This window comes from Leiobunum rupestre, chromosome 4, assembly GCF_980474605.1.
Source record: "Leiobunum rupestre chromosome 4, qqLeiRupe1.1.hap1, whole genome shotgun sequence".
NCBI lineage: Eukaryota > Metazoa > Arthropoda > Arachnida > Opiliones > Sclerosomatidae > Leiobunum > Leiobunum rupestre.
The window spans coordinates 61,739,308-61,766,656 of NC_143387.1; the positions used below are offsets into that span (position 1 = coordinate 61,739,308).

Sequence of the window (27,349 nt, forward strand, 5' to 3'; positions counted from 1 at the left end):
GTTTTTCCTTCCCCCCTCACTACCCCCTTAGTAGAAATAAAATCGGCTAGAAATTACCTCAATAGGCCTTTCCATAAATTCGCTATGACTGAGGAAAAAACAGTAAACAAAAAGGCCACGTTAGTTAATAGAAAGACCAATTATTACATTTGGGATCCGACATTTTCCAAGATGGCGTCGCACTTCAAGCAAAAACAAAAGTATCGTCTGTTGGCTGTGACCAACCAACAGAACATTTCAACCAAATCGGCTTGTATAATAATTAATAATAATATTATTTAAATAATATTAATTATATTAACAATAATTAGTACATTATTTATAGATTGATAAATATAATAAATATCCATTAAATTTAATTTAAATCCCGTTAAATTAAATTTAAATCCCATTAAATTAAATTTAAATCCCATTAAATTAAATTTAAATCCCATTAAATTAAATTTAAATCCCATTAAATTAAATTTAAATCCCATTAATTAAATTTAAATCCCGTTAAATTAAATTTAAATCTCATTAAATTAAATTTAAATCCCATTAAATTAAATATAAATCCCATTAAATTAAATATAAATCCCATTAAATTTAATTTAAATCCCATTAATATTAATTTAAATCCCATTTAAACTAACCAAAACAAAAACTATACAACCACGAAACAAAGCTCTTTTTAATTTAAAACCATCAGAATACGACCAAAAGTTAATAAACCCTAGTAATAAGTGAAATGCACATCCGATATAACTAAAGGATACTTTGGAAGCGGCGGCAAGGGTGACGGAGGGTGTTGGGGGGGGTAGAAAATTAAAAGGGGGCGTGTCCGAACGGCGGCGCGGTGGAGGATTGAGACAGAGAGGGGGGCGTGAAGCGAGGAGGGGAAGGGAAATTGTTGGCGGAGTACCATCGACACATGTTCGGGTAGAGGAATAGCGAAGACTATACTCTCCGGAGGAAAAGTAGTCGAAGCCTCGGCAGCGGCAGTTGTCTCCAGTGCGACGTCCGCCGAAAAAGCCACTCTTTACGATACAATGAACCATTTATTATAGTATTCATTTAAATATTATCACTAAATTGCTTGGCGGGAAAACGATCAAAAGCGACGTAAAAGTTAGTGAAATATAGTTCGATTATTTTAAAAACGACAAGCACTTTTTTGACAATACGGAAGACAATATTTATCACCGAACTGTACGAAAGTTGGATATTATATAAAAAAAAATATTACCCCCCTTTTCCATAAGTACCCCCCCCCCTTTTTTCAATTTGAAGTTCATTCCACAAAACGACAATTTCGTCAGAATAATCATGTTTAAAGTAACCGCGAAAGTGAACGTAAAATAAATCTAAAGTTTGCAGCCTTTGTATATTCGCGGTCCACAAAGCTATGATGCCTTTGGCACCAACGCCGATTTTGGCCGTGCCCAGCAAGCCCAAAATGGGTTTCTCCATCGACGCCCTCGTCGGCAACGTGCACCGGGAATCGTCCCAATCTCCGCCGGGACACGGCGCCAACACGGCCGGGAAACCTTCGCCGGATTCTCCGTCACCGCATCCGACGAGGCCTCTGCATCCATCCGCCGTGCATCCGCTGCGCCCGAACAACCCGGCTGCGCGCACGCCCGACTCGCCCCAACAGCAGCAACCGGTGGTTCCCGTGCCGACGTTCCCGGTCGGCGTCTCGGGCCCCTCGCTGGGGCCCAACGGGCCTATCTTCTTGGACGCTTTCGGGGGCGGCGGGCCCCACGGAATGTCGGCGGCCGGAATCAGGGCCGCCCTGTACGCTAACCATCAGGCCCAGCAAGCCGAACAGCACGGCTATGGGCCCCTCCACGGGGGCCCCGGAATGCCCGGGGCCCCGTTCTTACTGGGATGCCGCGACGGCTATCCTCTCTATCCGTGGCTACTTGCCAGACATCCCAGGTTCCTTCCTCACCGAATACCAGGTTGGTACCACCAATTTATTCGTTTCTTTTTTTCAACCCTCTTCCAACTCATTTTTACGCCGAATTTCGACCAAATTTATCGGCCAAAACGGACTTTCAAACATTTAAACTGGGTTTTCTTGAGGTCCTAGTGTGACATTGACAACTGGCACCCAATTCAATGGCTGGCAGATAATACGGATTATCTAATTTGGAAATCGCGAATTTGGTATTTGACTAAATTTCAGAAAAAAATTATATTAATAACACTTTATCACGGGTCAAATATTTCGTAGGTTAAATATTTACAAAGATAGTTTCTCGTTGTATAAGAATTCCGATCAGACATTTCGAGTTTCGGAAAAGCTATATTTTTATATCGAACGCTGGACGTGAATTCTAAAACGATTAAAATCCATTTTTGTTATCCCATGCAAATGATCGAAAACATTTTATTGAGATTCAAAATGGTTAATAAATATCTATATTTAAATTATAGCTACGAAACAAACCGCGCATTCTAATTTTACTTTAAATTTTGAAAGATAATTACATTTTCGTCAGACTCGTATGAGTAAAATCGGTAAAATTGTACTAATTTATATGGAATATATGAAACTACACATTTGAGTTATCACGCGTATTAATAATTTTAAAAAAACCCTTATTTCGTAATATCCGAATTCTAAATATGTTAGCCATTTTCTATAAAGGTAAAATGTGTAAGGCGAATACTTTCGTAAAATTACGAAATTGAATCATAATAAATCAAAAATAAGTCTCCAACGCTTAAAAACCCTCTTCAATAGATGAACGTGTTTAAAATTATAATTATGATGGATGGATGGAAATCATTTCCAGGGTCGCTCACTAGAATTAAATTAAAATAATAATGTTATACATTGATAAATGAATTTTAACCCTTTTACTTTAGAAAATCGTTCAAAAATGACTTTACAAATATTAGGTCCCAACTTACAAGGAACTACCCGAGGTGTAACACACCGATTTTTTTCAAACTTGGGGATTAAGTAGGTCCTAATGAATCATGAAAATTCCCAAAAGGAAAAGTTTCAACGGTCATTAGTTTTGCCATGGCAACCGAAAATGTTTTTGACAACACATAATGGAAAATTCCTTACCGAAAATAGCATGGGATTTTGAAAATTTTCCAAAAAATTTAAAAATTTTAAAATGCAAAAAACTAGAAAAAATTGCTCAATTCGTCAATTTTGATAAATTGTTTCTAGTTTTTGCATTTTAGGAATTTTCAAAATCCCATGTTTTTTGGGTAAGGAATTTTCTATTATGTGTTGTCAAAAACATTTTCGGTTGCCATGGCAAAACTAATGCCCGTTGAAACTTTTCCTTTTGGGAATTTTCATGATTCATTAAGGCCTACTTAACCCCCGAGTTTGAACAAAATCGGTGTGTAACACCTCGGGTAGTGTCCTTGTTAGACGCTCTAGAAATATTATATACGGACCCAAAATTACTCTAGAAATAGTTCAATATATGAGAACCAAAAACTAATCTACTTTAATTAATATTATCCTTATTAAACACGTTTTAAGTTTATTGGCTGTAGAAAGTCGTCTACTCAATCAAAATTATCATTGAAAGCCGCAACCTGAAAAGTGATATAGGTAAGCTTATAAAACTGTTTTCAAAAAACAATTCTTACGAGCCTCGAAAATGTGTAATAACGTAGAACATAAACGTAATTAACAGACTTATGCTAACGCTGACTGAGTGTACCTAATTTGGACCCACCAGTAAAATAAACACACTAATCAATAAATAATTTAGTTCCGATTCTGGCTTCATTAGCGAGTTAAGAAAGACCAATAATTATTTAGTAACGTATCTATAGCATTCAGCGTTTTATTTTCGCGAATGAAACATTATCTAGGCTATAAACGCTTCGGTACAGGTGTCGCCTGTAATAGAAAAAGTAGATGCTAACATCGCTTTGGCGGGATTGAGGCTAATGGCCAAATATAAAACACGCCAAACCTACTGCGACATCATCAGTACTAATTACGCTTATATACATATTTGGTTTGACGCGTGCACGATCAACATCCGCATCAATTAATATACACACGGTTAAAAAATTATTATCAACGTTTTCAGAGGTATAAATATACTCGAAATTCACTTTTATTTTAGTTCGTTGACTAATTACCAAAATTTTAAACACAAAAATAGATCCAGAATAACAATTTCGACTCTTTCGTGAGTTCAGGGTTAAGTAACCATAATAGTGAGTGTAGGGATCTGTTGGCTCGCGTGGCATGAGGGGTTTGCCCCCACCCTCCTACGCATTGTAACCCGGTCACCTGAATTAATCGCTTTTAAAAATCGCTTGATGACTTAGGCCTAAGGTGGTGCCTTGGGTATTAGCCTAGCCTAGCTGAACTTTTATTTCCTATCTATAAAGGTTGATGACGTCACGGCTCCGTTAAAAGAAATACTTTTGTGACGTACTTACGCGTGATTAAGTTACGTACGGTAGCGGTTTAATCTTTTTACTAAAATATACGCCTGTACAAGCCTGTAGCTTTGACTGTACTAAAAAGAGCACTACCAAAGGCTGTACTCTCTGTACTTGGTGCAGGCCCGAGGGGGAAACCGGTACAAATTACCGGGGCCCGTACAAGCTTTGGGGCCCCGCGTTTGAGCCCTTCTACTATACTTGTCCCGCGAAACATTGTTAATTAGAAAAATAAAGTAGCTCTTGGGGCCCGAAAGTATTGTTTTGCCAGGGCCCGGGCCCGCTCTCGGCGGCCCTGACTTGGCGTACAGAATTTACAAAAGTGGTTAGCCTCTCGTTTTGAAACAATGATGGGGACAATAGCCGTCATTCGATGTTTGGCGAAGATTGAGAAGAAAAAATTTCGCATCAATGGCAGCTCAATGCGAATAATAATAGACAGTTCCTAACAATAATAAATACTTTTCCCCCCGTTTCGCGTGTCAAACGGGGTATTTTTCAAATCTATTAAGAATAAGGTACAATAGTCTGGATTATTATTATTTATAGAAAACGACCTATTCAGCCTTCACGCTTAAATAGACGTATATATAGATCATTAATATAATTAGAACCGGATAAAAAGATTGGAAGAATTTCCGAATTTTTAGGGAAAGCGAAACTTTGGTTAACGCGGCGTGGTTTTCTATAACGAAAAACGTGGTGCCATCTGTATTCAGTAAATCGCATTGGCCCGGAAACTTCTAAGCCCGATTTTAGACAAAGCGTTTAATAAAAGTTACTCGTTGAATACACTAAATTCATGTCAAAAATTAAGTTATTGGTTTATTTTAATCCCCATTTAATATGATCCAGCGTAGCTCCTAATATGACAAGTTAAAGTATAATATTACTGCTGCAAAATAAACAGTTTGACAATTTTAATCAAACTAGTTGTTTTTAGTTTTTTATACCCAATTTCCTATTATTTTCCACTTTTTGTAACTGGCGTGTACTTTGCCTAACTATCAGACCAAATTGCACTGTCAAATATTATATTTACTCATTAAAAAATCATGTTTTAGAAAGTGTATTTTCGGGAGCCTCCGAAATTTGCAAGCATATAACATCAGAAGTATAGGGAGATGGAATGTACTTCTGGTAATAAGGAAATATTAGTAACCTTAATTCATAGGAAAGCTGCTTAGTTATTAAATTTCCCAAACATCAAATAGTCTGTGATATCGACGCTTCACTGAACGCTATTTAAAATCAGCGCAAATATTATAGCTTTCGAGGGAAACTTATTATTTTATTAAATCTCTTTTAAAATCAATCAAATGATATAAAAAAAATTCAATTGACCGCGCAATTTACGTGAAATCAAGAATGAATGTACTAATAATTAATTAGTTAATTTTAATAATTAATATATATAATAATAAAATAGATTTATTTCGTGCAAATAAACGGTACAGAAATGACTAATAAATACGGGTATTTGCACGTGGGCTTTCTGCACGCGTTTCGTACCATAAATATTTTATTAAAGTGACAAAAAATTTAATTTATATAAAATTACATAATTTAAAATTTCTGACCTAATTTCGCAATATCCGTTTTGGTTAAGATTGTAATAACATCATATAAAATTTTATTCCGACGAATAGAAAAACCATCGCGAGCTGCTACGTTCATATTTAAAACAGCTTTGAATGTTTGAAAACAAAAATACAACTGGATGGCTAAATTAAACGAAAATGGTTCTTTGATGAGACAGATGTTCGCGAAATCCCGCTGCAAGGCTTCCCAAAGCGAACATCCACGTCCAAAAAGGTGGATATTGATACGATCTATACAAGAAACCAAATGTGTCTATAAGTCGGTCGAAAACGTTTAAATGTCAAAGTTTAACGGAAGTAAGAGATGTATTGCATACTTATGGTCTTATTTTAACGGCATGATATTTCCTAAATTGTATAATACTTTGCCATAAGTATATAATGACGTTCCGTAAGTGTAGAATCGCTCGTCCAACTTAGTTGGAACAAAAGACCGATCCACAAATGTCTTACGGGAAATTAACATTTAAAGGCCTATTTTTTTTCTGCCTGTCCCCATTTAAATTAACTTAGTGGAGCGCAAATACTCTGGTGGTAGGCCAACCGCTGAACATGTTGGCCTAATTTAAAGGGGGGCAGGCAGAAGAAAACCTAGGCCTTTAACACGTAGTGTTACAGGCTCTATTTTAACTATTTTTTATTTATATCAGATGGATATTTAACACTTACTGATTTTTAAGAAAATAACCTACTTATAGCAGTAGTTGAATCGATTTTTTAATAAAGACTGTAAACAAAACTCAGCATAAAAAGTAAAACGGACAAAAAAATAATATTTGTATTATTACATTTTTTTGACGTTTTCGACTTATGGCGCCATCTGTTAAGACTTCGGTTATTTAAAAATCGTCCTCTAATGGCGTTGCCCCTGTGAAAGGATCTTCACCCTTGGAATTTAATTTTTGCGCTAAACCTCCCCGTACTATAAGCGCACTAACTAGTAACCCAAAGGGTTAAACACCTCGTAACTATAAATGTTAATTATAACAGAAGTGTATTAACTTAACATCGCTAACTTTACCAGCGTATTCCTTTTTTTAACCACGTAAAATGTTAAAATTACACCGCGTAAGAATATGTAATTAATTAATAATTTTTCTGATGCACAAATTTTAGGAACTCGCTACATGTGGTGAATTTTAACCTGCACTACCAAAGACCTAATATAAAAATAAATTTATCAATTATTTTGGAGAGATAAACAATGAAAATTAAATTTAAATTCTAAAACTTAAACAAAAAATGTTAGAATAATTCAGTAACTTGAAAAAGAGCCTAGGGATTCTGAAGAATTCTAACAATTTAAATTCAAGTTTTAGAATTTAACTGTAATCCTCCTTATGTATTTTTTTAAATTTTTTCAGTTTAAACTAGTTATAATTTTAATATGTACCATAACAATTTTTTACATTTATAATTGGTTAGTGCTTTAGGATCAAATTTTTGTTATTGAAGTGTTTTTTTTTTCAACTCTGTAATTACCGTTCTACATTAAAATTAACTTTTAATATTTGAATAGAAGTCCTCTGTCTTTCGATTTAACTAAGTAATTGTCAATAATTTACAATTATTTTGTAAATTGGACGCTCAATAAACCATATTTCTTTAAGAGTAACTAAAATATTAGCCAGATTAAACCACCCTTCGAAAACGTGAACGGAGGAACTTGTAGTAGTGTAGAGAATGAAGCCTCTTAAACTCAGCGACAAGTCTTCTCTTCGCGTTTTCTCGGGGTCTATATCGCACTGTGTATAATAATGTGTCAAAAACATAGTTTGGCGAGTAAAGGCGCGATTATGGTTGCGGGGTGGGTGGCTACAATTGAGAATGATTTATGAGGTTTGGAAGGGTGGTAAAATACGCGTCGTCGCCCCAATCCCCCCCGCCCCCTCCCGCAATTATCCCACATTTATTAAATTTGGGAATTTTATTTAAATGAGATGCTCATTTTCTTACAGACGAGATTGTATAATAAATTATTGCTCTGTCATACTAAAATAACTTAAAATTTAAATAAATTAATTTTGATTTAAATTTTAAACGCTAGGGGGTCGTAGCTTCCGCCGATCACGTATCTTCGCTAACATAAATTTATTCGGAAAAATTGTTTTCTTGGTCTATTTAAAGAACAATTAGAAATTCAAAGAAATCCAATCGCGGTATTGCATACTGGAAAATGAACATTCACGGGGAAATTTCTTACATTTTAAGAATACTTGATACCATAAGTTCATAATGACTTTTCATATAAGTATGTCACTCCCCTCTCTTCCTCGTGTTATTTTTACTAGTGGCCATTTCTAAAATGACCAGACATTTTTAATGGATTTGAGACCAAGGCTTAGTACAGCTTTTTTCCTCGTCGTTATAGTGAGTACTTGTAGGGAGTTGTACCCAAAGAGGCTGGATAATTTACTTTTAAATTCGCTCTCATTGGGAATTACGTCAAATCTACGCGCATCGCTAATTATTTCGACTAATTGGCACACTTTATTTAATAATATTTATTATTATTTTTTACTCATCTAGTGAAGTTGTTACGAAACGTAGTTATGGACTAATGGTACGAAGTTAAATCTCAGAACGGAGCTCAAGGTGAATTAAGTAGAGATAGGTCAAACGCGTAAACATTTCTAATTATTTCGACTAACCATCACACTTATGGGAACCCTAATTATGGACTTATGACGATACTATACCATACTATACGCCTAATTATTTCAATATAGATATAAATGAACAGAAATTAGCTACTTGAGACCGAAGGTCAAGAAAATCAGAAACAAACTTATTTTGGGAAATATTAGTTTTTACTGTTATATCTACAGGGTGTTTCAAACCTATTCAAAAATTTCAAGGAGTTGTAGGGGGGTGAGTTGAGAAGTATGCCTGTTTTTTTCCCATTTTCCTACGATGAGTTAAAAAAAAAGCGCCAGAGAGCTTCAAAGTGTGGCCTACTAGCCCCTGGAAGTAGGCTGCAACAAGCGCAAAACCAAGCAGCAGGGAAATGCGAACATTAAGGTTTGGGTTCGTGTGATAGGTATAGAAGGACTTTGTAAACAAATCGAGGTAACCAGCGTAAAAAAGTAAACTTGAACAGTATTTAAAGTCCCTGCTGCTTGGTTTCGCGGTTGTAGCAGCCTACTTCCAGTAGCTAGTAGGCCACACTTTGAAGCTCTCTGGCGCTCTTTTAACCCATCGTAGGAAAATGGGGAAAAACAGGCATACTTCTCAACTCACCCCCTACAACTCCTTCAAAGGCTAGTTCAGTGTAAAAATAATCGAGTATTATAATTTTGAATTTATTTCGAAAATCACGTATCTCTCTACACACAAAATGTAAAAATAATCGAGTATTATAATTTTGAATTTATTTCCAAAATCACGTATCTCTCTACACACAAAATGTAAAAATAATCGAGTATTATAATTTTGAATTTATTTCCAAAATCACGTATCTCTCTACACACAAAATGTAAAAATAATCGAGTATTATAATTTTGAATTTATTTCCAAAATCTCGTATCTCTCTACACACAAAATTGTAAAAATAATCGAGTATTATAATTTTTAATTTATTTCCAAAATCACGTATCTCTTTTGATAAGGCAAAAGGGGGGAAGTAAAAAGAAGTAACGCGTAATCCAACACCAGGCGGAGTTGAGACTCTCTACACACAAAATGTAAAAATAATCGAGTATTATAATTTTGAATTTATTTCGTAAATCACGTATCTCTCTACACACAAAATGTAAAAATAATCGAGTATTATAATTTTGAATTTATTTCGAAAATCACGTATCTCTCTACACACAAAATGTAAAAATAAAAGAGTATTATAATTTTGAATTTATTTCGAAAATCACGTATCTCTCTACACACAAAATGTAAAAATAATCGAGTATTATAATTTTGAATTTATTTCCAAAATCACGTATCTCTCTACACACAAAATGTAAAAATAATCGAGTATTATAATTTTGAATTTATTTCGAAAATCACGTATCTCTCTACACACAAAATGTAAAAATAAAAGAGTATTATAATTTTGAATTTATTTCCAAAATCTCGTATCTCTCTACACACAAAAATGTAAAAATAATCGAGTATTATAATTTTGAATTTATTTCCAAAATCTCGTATCTCTCTACACACAAAAATGTAAAAGTAATCGAGTATTATAATTTTGAATTTATTTCGAAAATCACGTATCTCTCTACACACAAAATAGCTTCAAAGAAAAGGCCAGAAAATTACAAACAAGTCAACAATGTCAATGACAATAGTCAAATTACAAAACCATCGTAATGATAAGCTTCGAGTAATTGTTGAGTTTACAACGCGACCAGAAGAGAGCATTTCATTGCAGGATGAAAAACGTGTTTTGCAGTGAAGAACACGCGATTCACTCGTTTCTAGCAACCTGCTCAATTTTAATTTCGTTGACAAAATAGTCAATCCAGGCTGACAAGGAGAAAATATTTTTCTAGGAGTCCGTGTCAATGCGTTGCTATAATTCGAGGACTTCGAAATACAAGTATACTTTGATTGATGGCTTTTTCGTCCTCCAACAGAACCTAAACCGCAAATGTCGACTACGAAAAAGCCCTTGATGAGCTAAAAAACATACGGACAAACCCTGCGCCTAAACTTCCCCCCGGGACACCGGTGTGGAGCGTGTGGAACGCGTCTGCAGGCGCAGTTTCGTTGGCCAATCAAATTACGATTCATTGTACAAATAATGAAAATTAAAAATGCAAAAATGCAATCATTATTTCCAAACCCAAGCTACAGATTTTATTTGAATCATATATAATCATATAATCGTGATTTAATCAAAGGAGTGATCTGCCCCTTCGAAAAAAACACCATAGTCATAAAAAAAAATTATTTTATTTACGTAGTTACAAAAATACGCCCAATCAGAAGCATATAATACATTCCTTATGAGAAAAGTATCCAACGCTGGAAGTAGTTTTCAATAGGCACAAATTTCCCGCCAAAACAGTGTAAGAATACACGGCATCGAGACTGAAAATTACGCGTTTATTACTTTGTCTGATCACAGACCACCTATACTATAAGAGGGACCTGTATCGCTGTTAGCAATTTCCAATTTTTTGCGTCTCGAATGGGATGCGGCTTTCTTAAGAGCGCGCCATCTGACGGCAAGTAGAGGCAGTTTTGAAGGTACAAAGAGAAGCACGCGTGATAATAAAAATGTAAATTGTAGAAGCTGGCTCGCGCACGATTTTTTATTTTAATTTCGTAAAATAAATAATTTTCACGCGCTATTTTCTGTTTGCTGTAAAAACATCCGCGTCACTTTTGAGACACCTTTTATTCCGAGGTTGATGCGAGTCCTTCTAGGGGTAGATGGTCTGTGGTCTGACTATGTAAAATGTAGAACTTGTGAACTATATTTAACTGATTTAATATTTTTTAAAAGTCACCACAATGACGCTCCAAAAGGTATTTTGAACAATACATGTTTCAAGCGAATAACAAAATACTTATCTCGTACGAGAGATATTATATGCTTCTGGTTGCAATGTTTGTTGAAATGGAAAACCAGATAAATGTATACGGAATTGAACCGCACGCGCTACACCAGGTGCGAGCGACTAAATTTAGACATTTTGCAAGTCTATACTCGAAGTCAATGTTACCTTCTACCACTACCAAAGGCGGGGATTTTTCGGCCTCCACCGAAAGTATAGTCCGCTAAATAAGGTGATCTATGTGAAATATTATTAGATTAGAGTTCGTCTGCCACTAAAATTGGTATTTTCGTAAAAAAACATATTTAAAATAGTAATATTTTATAATGACTTTCTTAAATTGTTACAACGGGAAAATGTTATTCCTAAATAAGGAGATATCTCTACGCAGTTTAAATTCTACATATCATCAAGAATGTATTTATATATACCAAAAGAATATAATACATATCTTACGAGATAAATATTAATAGTTCATTTTATAAAATGTCTTTACGCTTGCCCAACTTTTTGAAATGTTGCCCAGGAATAGTTCAGCCAATGCCTAAGAATGAGTTCATAAACTCTTTAGTGGGAGAGAACGGATCCACAGCTGAAGCGGGGTGGTAACATTTCAACAAGATGGCCAAGGTTATTTTATGCAAAGAACTATTTACCAATCCTGCTAATGTTGATTTATTCAAAACACGTTTAGGGAAAAAACCGTAATATGTTGATATTCTAATACTATTTCATCGGGAAAATATGGTTTAAAAATAGGTAAATATCCCTACGCAGTGTAATTTTACATTTGACGCCTTCCAGCGAAGTAGTAGCCGTGAAGCGGTGTCGACATTCGCCGCGATTTGGCGGGAAATTCGTCGAAACAGCGAAGGTTACGTATCAACGTAGTCAATCTCCCTAACTAAAAATAAATGCATTCCAGTGCTTCCACTTGGACAATCTCATTGTTCCCTCTGTCGGTTCTAGTAAATCCCTTTTTTATCCCTTTCACAATTTTTTTTTAACTAAAACAATAAGATTTATAATTTTTAGGCCTTATATAAAGATAAAAATTTCTTAAAAATATTTTAAAATCTATGACACACTTCCGAATCCCAGTTAATTTCATTCTTGGATTCCAATAAAGGTAGAGGCGCGGTATTTGAAGTACTAGACCAAAATATTTCTAGATAAAATTAGGAAAATTCCCAAAATCCTTAGTTTTCGAAAAATCCCTTAATTTTCCCTTTTTCCCTCTCTTCCAAAATAAAATCCCTTATAGGTCGGAAAATCCCTAAAAAGGGATAAAATTCCTCAAAGTGGAAGCACTGATGCATTCATCAAGAGGTAAATTTACAACAGAACTTGCAAAGGTACGCGTTTCATTTTTAGAGCATAGATACACGGCCCTGTGGTAAAAGTAATCCATTTTTTATTACCATTTGATGAAAAAATTTCGCGTGAGAAGGAAGAGTTTTAAAATTCAATTCTATAATATATATATAAATATATAGGTAGAGTCGACGCGTTGTGCGGGGGTGATAGTTCTCGCATGTGGCGAAATCCAATCAAATATAGTTAAGCCTAACTAAAAGGCTCGTTATGGGAGAAACGCTTCCAAGTGAATACACCGAACGTAACTCGTACAGTTGTTAGTTCATGGCCGTAAGCTTATAGTTTCATCACGTTAAAATTGAGTGTGGGATTTCTGTGGGTAAACAGCTAGTGGGTTTTACCTTACATTTTACTCTTTATTTTATTGAAGTTGCGCTTTTTATACTATATTACACTGTATGATATTACTATATTATACTAAAATACTGTAATATAATATACTCTACTTTACTAATCTATATTATACTGTAATATAATATACTCTACTTTACTAATCTATATTATACTGTAATATAATATACTCTACTTTACTACACTATACTCTACTATAATATATCATACTATATTATACTATATAAGAATATACTATACTTTACTTCACTATACTCTACTATACTATACCATACCATATTATTCTTTACTCAAATATACTATAATTTACTACACTATACTCTACTATACTATACCATACCATACCATATTATTCTTTACTCAAATATACTATACTCTACTATACTATACTCTAATATACTATACCATACCATACAATATTATTCTTTACTCGAATATACTATACTTTACTACACTATACTCTACTATACTATACCATACCATACCATATTATTCTTAACTATAATATACTACACTTTACTACAATATAAACTGTTTTATTGCACGATAAACAACCATTCAATTCTATTCTATTCTATTCTCTTCCACTATTATAATATACTTTACTACATTATAGCATACTCTACTATACTTTACTATACCATACGATCCATTCCATACTATAATATATTATACTATACTACACTATACTATAATACAATATTAAATACTTTACTACACTATACTAAAATATACTATACTTTACTCCTCTATACTATAATATACTATACTATACTTTACTCCTCTATACTATAATATACTATACTATACTTTACTCCTCTATACTATAATATACTATACTATACTTTACTCCACTATACTATTATACTTCTGTGATTTAATGAAAACGTACAGAAATGGTTGCTATAGCTAACAGTAAAAAAATTACAAGAACTGCTAAACTTTTAATATAATTACTAAGGTTAAAAAACTATCAATAAATTTTCCTAGAGGCAAAACATTTTTAAGAACCAATAAAAAAATTAAATTTAATTTATATAAATCGTTTTTAAAAAAATCAAAAAAATTAAATCTAAATCTAATAAATGGTTTTTTTAATAATAAAATCGAATAAATCGATTTTTTTATAAAAATAAAATCAAATAAATCGATTTTTTTATAAAAATAAAATCAAATTTTTGTTCATAATGAAATAAAATAAATAAATTTTTAATAAATATAAATCAAATAAATAAATTTTTAATAAATATAAATCAAATAAATCAATTTTTAATAAATATAAATCAAATAAATCAATTTTTAATAAATATAAATCAAATAAATCAATTTTTAATAAATATAAATCAAATAAATCAATTTTTAATAAATATAAATCAAATAAATCAATTTTTAATAAATATAAATCAAATAAATCAATTTTTAATAAATATAAATCAAATAAATCAATTTTTAATAAATATAAATCAAATAAATCAATTTTTAATAAATATAAATCAAATAAATCAATTTTTAATAAATATAAATCAAATAAATCAATTTTTAATAAATATAAATCAAATAAATCAATTTTTAATAAATATAAATCAAATAAATCAATTTTTAATAAATATAAATCAAATAAATTAATTTTTAATAAATATAAATCAAATAAATTAATTTTTAATAAATATAAATCAAATAAATCAATTTTTTATCATAACGAAATCAAATAAATCAATTTTTTATCATAACGAAATCAAATAAATCAATTTTTTATCATAACGAAATCCAATAAATAAATTTTTCATCATAACGAAATCAAATAAATAGATTTTTTTATAATAATAAAACAAATCGATTTTTAGGAAAAAAAATCAAAAATTCAACAACCCTATCTAAATCGCGAACCATAGCGCCTAAACGTAGCAACGGTTCCCAATAATTTCATATTGTTTCATAAAATTGTCCATGAAATTCGCAGTGTTTTGGTTAATTTAGGTTAAGTTAAGTAAGGTTGAAGGTTAGGATAGGCCACATAAAATTATTATATGAAAAAAATAAAAAAAGGGTTGTGAACGCATTTTTAACCAATGAAACCCGGGAATCGTTGCTTTGTTTAGTGGCACCTGAAAATGTAACCTTTAATAAAGCCGTTCCAGCCATAATGGCCAAATTGTTTCCCGGTTCTGTAGCCAAAGTGAAATAAGTACTAGTTTTTCCACTCTTTCGTTTGCAATATAAAATTACCCGACACAAAATCACATTGCCATTAAAGTTTGAGCTATATTGTGGCTATGTTTATGTTTTCAGTGTTTTTACGTGATTCATTCTAATGATGCCTTTATAGTTGTAGAATAGCATTGGTAATTACAACCAAAAAATTCCTACAGTTATCCTTCAATCCTAATCAGCCATAAATACAAATATATTTTAGATAAAATTGTAAACTTAACCTCGAAATGAAGGCAGTCTACTATAGTAAGAATAGGTCCTTTACATAAATAAATAAAATATTACAAAGCCTTAAAACCTTATATTTAACCTTGAATAATATTTAGGTTAATATAGTGAGAATACAGCCTTAACATAAATAAAAATATTTTAAAGCCTTAAAACCTTAAATTTAACCTTGAGTAGAGTGAGAATAAAACCTTAATATAAATAAATATAAATATTTAAAAGCCTTGAAACCTTAAATTTAACCTTGAGTATAATGAGAATAGAACCTTAATATAAATAAAAATATGTCAAAGCCTTAAAACCTTAAATATAGTGAGAATAGAACCTTAATATAAAGAAATAAAAATATTTCGAAGCCTTAAAACCTTAAATATAGTGAGAATAAAACCTTAAAATAAATAAATCAAATTATTTCAAAGCCTTAAAACCTTAAATATAGTGAGAATAGAACCTTAATATAAATAAATCAAATTATTTCGAAGCCTTAAAAACTTAAATATAGTGAGAATAAAACCTTAATTTCAATAAATAAAAATATTCCAAAGCCTTAAAACCTTAAATATAGTGAGAATAAAACCTTAATTTCAATAAATAAAAATATTCCAAAGCCTTAAAACCTTATATTTAACCTTGAATATAGTGGGAATACAGCCTTCTAATATTTACCAGCGTAGCAATAAAGGAATTAATATTTTAGAACATTAGACATATTTAGAATAATCCAGTGATGGATATTATAAGGGGTTTTATGAAAGGAGGAGAGGGGCAAGAAAGAGGCGACGGAGGGGCCGTAAGCCCCGGGGGAATCATATTCGGAATTATGGATGGAAGCTTCGCTGGAAAGACGGAATTAGCGGGGACCCGAGGAAAACACGAAATTGCTTTTATACTTTGCCGCTATTTATTTTCGACGCGTCTCATAAAGGAGCCTTGCTCGCACTCGTTGTACCATATGTCTATAATATATCTTTACCACAGAAGTACCTCTCTATACTGATTTTCGATTTTTTTTCGTAATAAAAATATAGCGATTTACCATAACTATTACGTTAAAACTATTGTTAAAAAATAAGTAAATATCAATATTTATACATTTTACATAGTCAGGTTACCAGTGCCGGATTAAGGACTAGGCCTATGGGCCCCCACCAACAGAAGGCCCCCACCACTGATGAAACAATTGATTTTTTCACTGATTCGGTTTAAAAGATAAACATATCAGGCTTGTTGCTTTATTATTTGAAAAATCATTTTCTCGTATCATTAGCTCAGTTTCGTGACACGCGAGTTTTGCATTTTTATGCTTTCCTTACATAGGCCCCCTCCAAAATCTGCCTCGGGCCCCACTTTCAGTAAATCCGGTACTCTAGACTGATCATGCACATGGTAAAGTTGAAAGCCGTGATACGGTGTATAAATATGCCATTTCAGAGGCGTTGAATTCGGGGTTGAACCCCTTTGGTTGATTTTTTGGTTAAAATAAAAAAGAAAAATGAATTTATCGGGTTTAAATCGGATTTTTATTAATTTTATATTTTCTTGGCAAATCGATTAATAATTTAAGCGCAGTGGTAAACTAAAATTGAAATTAATCTTATTTAAATTTAATCACATACTAAAATCTAAATTAAATTTAGTTTTCTATGAATGGACATTGCTAGAGAGGCTACTTTTGTACATTTTCATAAATGCATTGCTAGGCTAGGCTAATACCCACCTTATGCCTAGGTCATCAAGCGACTTTTAAAGCCATTAATTTAGGTGGCCGGGTTACAATGCGTAGGAGGGTGGTGGCAAACCCTTCATGCCAACATCTACCTACACTAAATATAACCGCTAACCTCAACAAGTTTTTATGGAAAGTATAACAGGTGATTTAAATCAATGATTTCCAATAATTTCCAAAATCTCAAATTAAATCACAAATGATTTAAATCGAAATTTAAATGACAAATGATTTAAAGCAAATTAATTTAAATCAGACACACGTTAAATTTCTATATCCTTAGTGGAATATTTATCTCGATAATAGGTATATTATTTACTTATAGGAGTACCTATCATTAATGTTACAGAATATGATATGTTTTTATTTTCGTCTTAATTATAATTGATATTTTTATTTTAGTTGGTCCTGACGGCGCCGGGTTCCTCTTGCACCCTTTCCGGAAGCCGAAACGCATCAGGACGGCGTTCTCCCCGTCGCAACTGTTGAAGTTGGAACACGCGTTCGAGAAGAACCACTACGTCGTCGGCGCTGAAAGGAAGCAACTAGCGCAGAGCCTGACCCTCACTGAAACGCAGGTAGCTAACTTGTTAAAATGTTCCTGGAAATTCGTCATAGCACTGCCAACTTCTATAACGCGCTTCCGCGATCGGGGTTGGCCGTGGTCAAAACATATGGGCCGCGTCACTAAGCCTAGGTCAAAAATAGTGTTGTAAGTCGGAAAGTTTTCATTCCATGATTAGTCTAATATATTGTTTGCAAATTTCAATAAAGCGGCATTTTCACCTCATTTTTTCGAATCTGAAAGTAAAACTAAACCTCTAGACTAGCTTTAAACTGATTAACAATGTAACACGATTAATGTTTTGTGGTATGTTTACTGCTATTAGACATTTTACATCGATAAAAAATTAAAAACATTAAAAACCCTTAAAAAGTGATTTATGTTTAAATTTTTTATTTTTCCGATTTGCGGAAAAGTTTCTGGAAATTTTACACTTTTTATTGTTTTAACGATAATTTTCTGAACGAAACTTATTTTAGCCGACACTGACACTGACACTTCCGGCCAGCGCCGCATGCAGGGCCCAACTTTAAAACCTTCTTTGGATTATTGTTTTCCGATTCCCACGCAGTTTAAGGGGCCCTGGTTTCTTTACCTTTCTCACCCAATATTTATCTCCAGTTATAAAGCCTTCTTAGGACTTGAAATGATTGTTTTAGCAGGGCCCCTGCAGCGTGATGGACCCAGTATTAAACCCTATTATGTTTCTCCCTAAACCGAAATAACGGCTCTGTTAGGGCCTGGAGTTATGGTTTTACCGGGGCCCTTGCAGCCTGGCGGGCCCTTACAGCCTGGCGGGCCCAGTATTAAACCCTATTATGTTTCTCCCTAAACCAAAATAACGGCTCTGTTAGGGCCTGGAGTTATGGTTTTACCGGGGCCCTTGCAGCCTGGCGGGCCCTTACAGCCTGGCGGGCCCAGTATTAAACCCTATTATGTTTCTCCCTAAACCAAAATAACGGCTCTGTTGTGGCCTGGAGATATAGTTTTACCAGGGCCCTGCATCTTGATGGGCCCAGTATTTAACCTTTTTATGTTTCTCTCTAAGCCGAAGTAAAGGCTCCGTTGGGGCCCGGAATTATGTTTTTACCGGGGCCCTTGCAGCCTGGCGGGCCCAAAATTAAACCCTTTTATGTTTCTCCCTAAATAGAAGTAACGGCTCTGCGTGGTTGGGCCCGAAGTTAGGTTTTTACCGGGGCCCTTGCAGCCTGGTGGGCCTAGTATTAAACCCTTTTATGCAACCTTTAGAATAGTAGGGGAATTGCCTAGGTAGCCTGTAAGGATAAATGAAAAATCAGACATCCAAATTTAATGACAACAACAATAAAATAATACAGAGAATACAGAGAATAATATCAACCTACGAAGTAACACTATACAATCACGCATTAATGAGTTTATTGACATAACTGAATATAACAACTGAAAAATATTAATATTTATCCGTAACGAAATAACAACAATAGGTCTAGACATAACGAAAATTATAAAATCTAACGGGTTCGTTTTTCAACCGTAGATTAATATAAATTAACCATGCACTTGTAAAAGGCAGACGTAATCATTAACCGACGCCAACGGAACCCACGCGGAGTCGAACCACGTACCTGTAATAAAACTGTCAGGTCACGTCGAACGGACGCTATCATTAAATAGAAAAACGCCCGCGTTAAAGTCGGTTAAACGCGAACACACCTGCGCCATCTTTTGGCTATTACCCGAACTAAAAGCGAATAAAAATGGCCGGATCCGGGAGCTTCCCGTGACGGCGCGAAGGGGGCGCTGCGGAGCCCGACATTTTCCCTAATTAACGAATAGCACATGGGCATTCTGTTGGGGCATTCTCATTAGCCCCAGCACGCCTGAGTTAGCAAATATAAAACGCCGCTAGGGCTCGTAAAGGACCCAAACAAAGACGACTCTTTGTCCAAATTTAATTTCTTTAATTGGTTAAAAAATATATATAATAATGAAAACTTATGAATAACAAAGAAAAACGTCCACCACAGTTGGAACAATAGGTCGTACAATTAAGCGTTTTTTCCAGAGCTGATAAGCTCATAATAAGAGCGGATATGGCGGCCTGTTACTACAAATATAGGATCCTTTTCCCTACTACTTCCGCGCTATCATTCGTATTACGAAATCTTTGTTTAGATTTTTTTAAAGCTTATTAAAAAATAAAAGCAAGCGTAATAATTATAATATAGGATGTCCGGTTGAAGTAATTTTTTAGTTAGTTCCCGAAAGCGACGCTAGGGGGACGGATTTAGGACGAATTGAGCTTAATGGTTATATACCTAATCGGCGGGCTCATTAATTGTATGACGTAATGGGGCTGACTCGTGATTGGTTAATTCGCCGGCGTATAGTCCGCGATGATTGGTTTATTACGTTGTCATTATATAGAAAAGAAAAAATATATAACGATTTCGAGTGTCGTTAATAGACATAAAAAGAATTAATTGAGGTGAAGCAACGGCGAGAATTATGAAGAATATAATGACAATGGCTGATTGGAACCTTGGATAATTCTTAATAATGATGACTGGTTTTCTTTTCAAATGACAAAAAGCATTTAATAAGCGAATTTTTATATATTTTAGCGTATAATATAATGGGGTTAATTTCAAGCGTAATTTTAATTAATAAGTGCAGCGTTTTCAAAAGAATATTTTTTACGCATTTTATCCATAAAATTTATAGGCGATTTCAATTTTATTAAAATAGAAATCAATTAAATCGGAATGAAAAGAATAAATATGGGTAAACCCAGAAATTTCACTTTTATGGTTGAAACTCTACAACTAAAATTTAAAATACGTTATTATTTTTTAGAACGAATTTGTTTAAAATAAACAATTTTTTTTTCCAAATACGTATAATAACGACAGTTTTGTAAAATTCTACTTTAAAGACAAGTGTTCGGAATTGGTTATTCATTATCCACAAATTTTCCGATTTATTTAAAAAACGTTGTGAAAAAGAATATAATTTTAGCTTATTTAATTATGTTTTTTACGCAACCAAGCATTTATTTGAATAAAAGTGGTATTTATTTAAATAATTGTTTGTTTTATTTAAATAATAGGCTTATTAACTTTCGATTATTTAAACATTTTACAATTTTTATTCAACTATTGGTTATTTAAATAAATATTATTTAAATATAGCCGAGCTTATTTTATTCATGGATAAAAAATTAATCGACTGCCGAGCACTATTAAAGACATAAGGGTCATTGCAAATTTCGTTATTTAAATAAAAAATTAGTTAATTAACTTGGTAAACTGACCACGGGCCCCGAAAATATCGAATGGGACTCTAAAAGAGTTTCGTACAAGGCACGTATTTACGTTTATTCCCATTCAACCGAAATCCCATTCGACCGAAAGAATTTTAAAATGTAGCCCAATTGGCGGGGTGATTTGGTAATTTATTTATAAGGTATGTATTATCGAAGATCCATTTTTAGGTTAGGTTAGGTTAGGTTAGGTTAGGTTAGGTTAGAGTTGGTTAAGTTTACTATTTCAGTTTTGGTTCAGTTACTTTTCTTGACTAGGTGAAGATAAAAATATAATTCATGCTCATTCCATTTTATTTTCAAATAAATGCATAGTACAAAGATATTAAAATGGCATAGCTAAATTCCTTTATTAGCTATCCGCTCCATTGCAAACGACTTCAGTAACTAAATTGAAAACATAGCAAAAGCCAATTTATATAGCAGCGTTCGGTCGAATGGGACACATAAAAGCGTTCGGTCGAATGGGACACATAAAAACCGCACGTTTCGGCGGAATTCGGTCGAATGGGACACCTCAAAAACCGCCTTCGGTCGAATGGGATTTCGGTCGAATGGGACTAAAGCCGTATTTAGGAGTACAAGTTGACTAAATAAAACCAAAACAGTAGCGTAGTCAGCATTTTGGTTGGGGGCACCCAAAAACCTGCTGAGGTTAACGGTAGTAGTAAGTGTAGGGAGCTGTTGGCTCGCGTGGCATGCAGGGTTTGCCACCACCCTTCTACGCGTTTTATTCCGGTCACCTAAAATGATGACTTGAGTGTTAGCCTAGCTGATTATTAAATAAATTAATTACAGTATAGATTGAAAATATCAATTGCACGTACAACCATATAATTCTGGGGGGTGTGTGCCCACTGTGCCCTCCCTTGCCTACGTCACTAACCAAAGCGACTTACGTTCATAGGCCAAACCACGACTATATTCTAAACTATAACGGGATTTTATTAATTTCTTACGGAATACTCATGAGATATATGTAATTAATAAAGATTAACTAAAATCAATAAAAACAATACATAATTTATTAACAACTTAGATACATTAAAAGTCAAAAACCATGACAAAAATCAGCGCCTCTATATTCTAAACTATTGCTCTAAATTTAGAAGACACACCAGAAGTTGAACCGGATATATATATAAAAACGACGTAGTAAACAATAGTACAATTTACAAGTATAATGGTGGATCTTCTAAACGAAATGTTCCATAAAACTTGTCGGAACTGTCGCCGAAGAGCGACCCACCCCCCGCCACCAGGGGGACCAAAGCGCGACCAGGACATCTATACAATAGTCGAATTTCTCGTCGAATTATACCACCTACAACGGAGACGATTCGTAGGTACGGAAAGCCGTGGAAAATCTGGACGGCAGCCGGGTGGTCCGGCCCATAGCGCGCGACGAGCCTGGCCTGAAATTGGGGGGTACGTTGCTGGCGGCACAATTTATCGGTCGTCGACGCCAGATCTGATCAACTCAGCCCAACACGAGTCGAAATGATCTCCAGACATCTTATTATCTATCTCTCTTATTGCGTTCGCTGTATATCATTTCCACGAAATCGCGACCCTAATAAAAACCAGGAGGTTGGGGAGGGATTCCAGGGGTTATACCGGAAATAGACGAAAGCGGAAATGCATTTCGAGCACTCTCCGGTTGGCAATCCCCCGACTCCTTCTGCTCACTTGTAGGGAAGCGAAGAGTCAGGGTTAAGGTGCGGAACACGTGGTTGGTCAGACGAGTTGAATTACTCATTATTTTTATTAAATTTAAATTGGATACTTTACTTAACGCTTAGTCGTAATAAAAACCTTCATTATTGCGGATCAGAACCATCGAAGTATGCTATATACTATTCTCCACCACACTCCCCCCTTTTCGGCTTTCCGTTGCTATATGCAACGCGTTTTGAAATTTTTAATGTTTAGGCTTAGTTTCTCTTTTCGATTTGATAGTCGCCAGCCAGATTTCCCGCACGGTACTGATGAGTTCCAAATAGAACGAAACCGGTCTACCGTTGTAATTTCTGGCTATTTTATTTATTTTTAATTTAGTTTATTACTCGAAGATCTATTTGATCCGAGTTTCGCGTTGCTCGAAGACCTATCGGTACTAGTTATTAGTAAATTTTTAAATTTCTTCAAATTTGTTTAGGATTTAGCTATATTATCCCTTTTAATTATGGACTTATCTACTTTTTCGCGTATTTTATCATGAGGAATTTAAGTCAAGCTCATTTGTAGGAGAGCTATACTGCCCTACAGATCAGAAACGCATTATGTTCCAATTAGTTTCAGTATATATGATACGAGTAGCGATAGTTATCTTAATTTTTATACAATCACTTTAGAAACAATAAAATTGATAAATACGAGTTTTTTATATGGTTATTTTTAATGGAAGTATAATATTCGTGTAATTATTTTCGATTTGACTATCGCTACTCGTAGAATAAAAATTATTTTAGAAATCTTTTAATCTGGGTTAAAATCTCGAAATTAGCCAAATAAAAACAGAAATAAATACGAAAATTCGGATTTCTCAAATAACTTTGAAATTCAAAATCCCGTACGTTAAATTTTCAAATGTCGGTCCCCTAAACTAGTGAACTAATAAAATAATTAATAACGTAATCATCTTGTCATTTTAGTCGTTAGATGACTTGGGCCTAAGGTGGTGGCTTGGGTATTAGCTTAGCTGATTATTATACATATACTATATCTTACTAGATGCGTTATTGGCTTGAAATGTACTTTCGCAGGCTCCCACTGCATTTTTCAGGAAGAAATTCGTTGTTATAATGATTTTCGAATAATAGACGAGTTAAGTTACCCCTTTAGAAAACGTGAACGGGGAACTTGTATCTGAGATTAGATTTTCCTCATAAATCTAAGTCGTAACTCCTACAAATTTCCGCTTAGCCTTAACCTGTCTAATAGGCGGCTCGGGCTTTATAAATTAGGCAGCGCAATTTTTTCAAATCTCATTCGATTCTGCGAAGGAATGGGTGTTTCATAATTACTTATAACGTGGATACTTGTCTCGTAATTTATATACTATAATCCTCTGTTAAAAACGTGCAATATTCGGAAAAATGGGTTTTTTTTCGATTTGATTGAGCAAGTGCATATAACCTGTTGAGGAAGTAGGCTGACTGCATGGCACACGTGTATTGCAGTAAGCCTACTTCCTCAACAGGTTATATTCACTTGCTCAATCAAATCGAATAAAAGATGTATTAGACCAAACGGATAATTTTTGCCTAAACGCTAATAGATGTATTAGACCAAACGGACAATATTTGCCTAGACGAATAAAAGATGTATTAGACCAAACGGATAATTTTTGCCTAAACGCTAAAAGATGTATTAGACCAAACGGACAATATTTGCCTAGACGAAAAAAGATGTATTAGGCCTAACGGATAATTTTTGCGTAGATGAAAAAAGATGTATTAGGGATAACGGATAATTTTTGCGTAGATGAAAAAAGATGTATTAGGGATAACGGATAATATTTGTGTAGACGAAAAAAGATACATTAGGCCTAACGGATAATTTTTGCGTCAACGAAAAAATGATGTATTAGGCTTAACGGAGAATAATTCGCGTCGACAAAAAGACTACATAAATTTTCTGTTTACTCTGTCTTTCACTGGAAGTAGACTTACTGCAAAACACATATGCCATGCAGTCAGCCTACTTCCAGTGAAAGACAGAGTAAACCGAAGATTTATGTAGTCGGCCTTTAACGGTAATTGTTAAAAAGAGTTTTCGGAATAGAAACTAAACTACTTTATATTTTCCATGTTCATTTGATCATTGACTTTCCGAAAATGTAATTAAACGATAATTTTATCGGGCCTAGTTTGTGACGTCATTGACTACGGTTTTTTCTGAATTTTTCCCACTACATCTGGTAGATTATAAAGTTCCCACTATATATCTTACCAAGACCTTTGGTAGATATGGCGTAAAAATTCAGTATTATAGTATCCCATTTTTCTATACGAGCTTTTTTGGTTTCGGCCACTGAATCAGTAGCAGCTTCATTTTGTATCCAAGCCTAAATTCTATGTTGGGGATAGCGGGCTTAGCGGCCAATGAGAAATAACGTGTAGTCAATGACGTCAATCACCACGCTAAAATTCCCATTGTTTTGGCGTTCTACTAATTAACTACGAAACTGAATGCAACGAAACTTAGGGGTGTTTTAAACGTAAGCGCGTAACAAAATTAAGGCGTGAACGAATATTTTGCAACTTACTATTTAAGTGTAAGGAGCTGTTGGCTAGCATGGCACCTAGGAGCAACAAACACAACGCAGCTAGCCTTTAAACACGCTAACGCAGTGTTGCGTACAAATTTCATTGGACGAACCTTTACGCTGAGCGTTTTACGGAAAGGGCGAAGACAATTTACGAATTTTCCCGTTCCGACGGCAGCAGGCGCTAAAGCGTCTAACCAATGAAAAATGTACGCGAGAAAATGCACGACTTTGGACGGGTTGCGTTCTCCTTGTGTGGGGTGTTGTGTTTGTTGCTCCTAGATGGCATGAAGGGCTTGCCACCACCCTCCTACGCATTGTAACCCGGTCACTTGAATTAACGTCAATAAACGTCACTAGATAACTTGGACCTAAAGTGGGGTGTTGAGTATTAGCCTAGCTAATTATGATTATGATTATGATTATGATTAAAGTATTTAACGGTGGATGAAATCTGTTTCAGGTGAAAGTGTGGTTTCAGAACCGTCGTACGAAACACAAGCGTCAGAAGCAGGAGGAAGAACAATCGTCGAGTAACACGGCGAGCAGCACCACCAGCGGCGGAAGCGGCAACAACTCGAGCGGGGGCCAAGGCTCCAACCGCCCGGGTGGCACGTCGCCCGACCACCAGCGCCACCACGTCGACGTCGACGACGAGGACGACGACCAGCGCTCCCTGTCGGACCAATCCGAAGAGGAGGACTTGTGCATGGACTCGCCGTCTCCGCCGCCCGTGTCTCCCGACAGTCTGCGCCACATGATGGCCAAAGGCTTCGCGCGCCACCCCCACCACCCCTGGGCGTTGATGGGCCACGCGGCTGCCTTCCCCGCCATGCACCACCACTCCATCAGGGACCTGACCGGCTCCGAACCCTGTTCCTCGTCCAACGTACCAGTGACGTAACTCCATACCCCCCTCCCGCTATTTGATCGTGTTCAATTATATCGTCGTCCCAGCATGCAAAGCGCGCAATCTTCGTTCGATTTTTAGTTCGTAATACATTTGATAAATATCACAAAGACACTGTTGCGTACGAAGAGAAATTCCAATTCAACGAACAGTCACTTTGGACTAGACACGCCTGTCTCTCCAAACCACGAAATTATCAAAAAGACAAAGTGACATTTGAAAATGACAAAAAAAGACTCCGCGAAACGTCGTAGTGCGCGAAAAAAGATAATTAAAGAAAACATTATTTATTGTGTATAATATTAAAGACGAAAAAGGTGCTGAAAATATTTTGCGTTCCTAATTTCATTTCAATCAAATATTTACATTTTCATTTCGGGGGAAATGTTGAAGCGTAAATAGAGTTAATAAGATTATTTTAGGTTGAGGTTTTGTTTGTTACTAAGGTGGGCCAAATTCAACGGGGCTGTGAACAAATTTTGCTTTTGGGGATTGTGAAACCGCAAATTTGTTTACATGTCGTACTTGTGCACAAAACCGCAAATTTATTTACATGTCGTAGCAGATTAATTTTGAATTTATTTACATTTCGTAGCAGATTAATTTTGGATTTATTTACATTTCGTAGCAGATTAATTTTGGATTTATTTACATGTCGTAGCAGATTAATTTTGGATTTATTTACATGTCGTAGCAGATTAATTTTGAATTTATTTACATTTCGTAGCAGATTAATTTTGGATTTATTTTGTACTCCCCACCTAACTAAAATGACGCCATAAGTGCATAATATTATTTCATAAGTATGTCTCGTTGGGAACAACTTTATTAGCGAAACAGTATGGAATCCCGCTATAGAGTCAATGGCCTGTGAAGCTCCGAATCA

The 27,349-nt window shown here is 34.6% G+C and overlaps 1 protein-coding gene across 1 annotated transcript; it reads left to right on the top strand.

The window, feature by feature from the left end:
- Window positions 1–1,308: 1,308 nt before the first annotated feature.
- On the top strand, window positions 1,309–26,776 carry LOC149948626 (uncharacterized). Its single transcript, XM_090172300.1, has 3 exons — window positions 1,309–1,943; window positions 17,817–17,992; window positions 26,017–26,776. Exons 1-3 carry the CDS (start codon window positions 1,385–1,387, stop codon window positions 26,455–26,457), a joined length of 1,176 nt encoding a protein of 391 aa, XP_090028426.1. The 5' UTR covers window positions 1,309–1,384; the 3' UTR covers window positions 26,458–26,776.
- The last annotated feature ends 573 nt before the right edge of the window (window positions 26,777–27,349 follow it).

Excerpts from the sequence above, each read along its gene's own strand:
- LOC149948626 (XM_090172300.1), top strand. The coding sequence starts at position 1,385 with ATGATGCCTTTGGCACCAACGCCGATTTTGGCCGTGCCCAGCAAGCCC. Across the intron at positions 1,944-17,816 it reads CCTTCCTCACCGAATACCAG|TTGGTCCTGACGGCGCCGGG; the intron begins GTTGGTACCACC and ends TTTTTATTTTAG. Across the intron at positions 17,993-26,016 it reads TGACCCTCACTGAAACGCAG|GTGAAAGTGTGGTTTCAGAA; the intron begins GTAGCTAACTTG and ends AATCTGTTTCAG.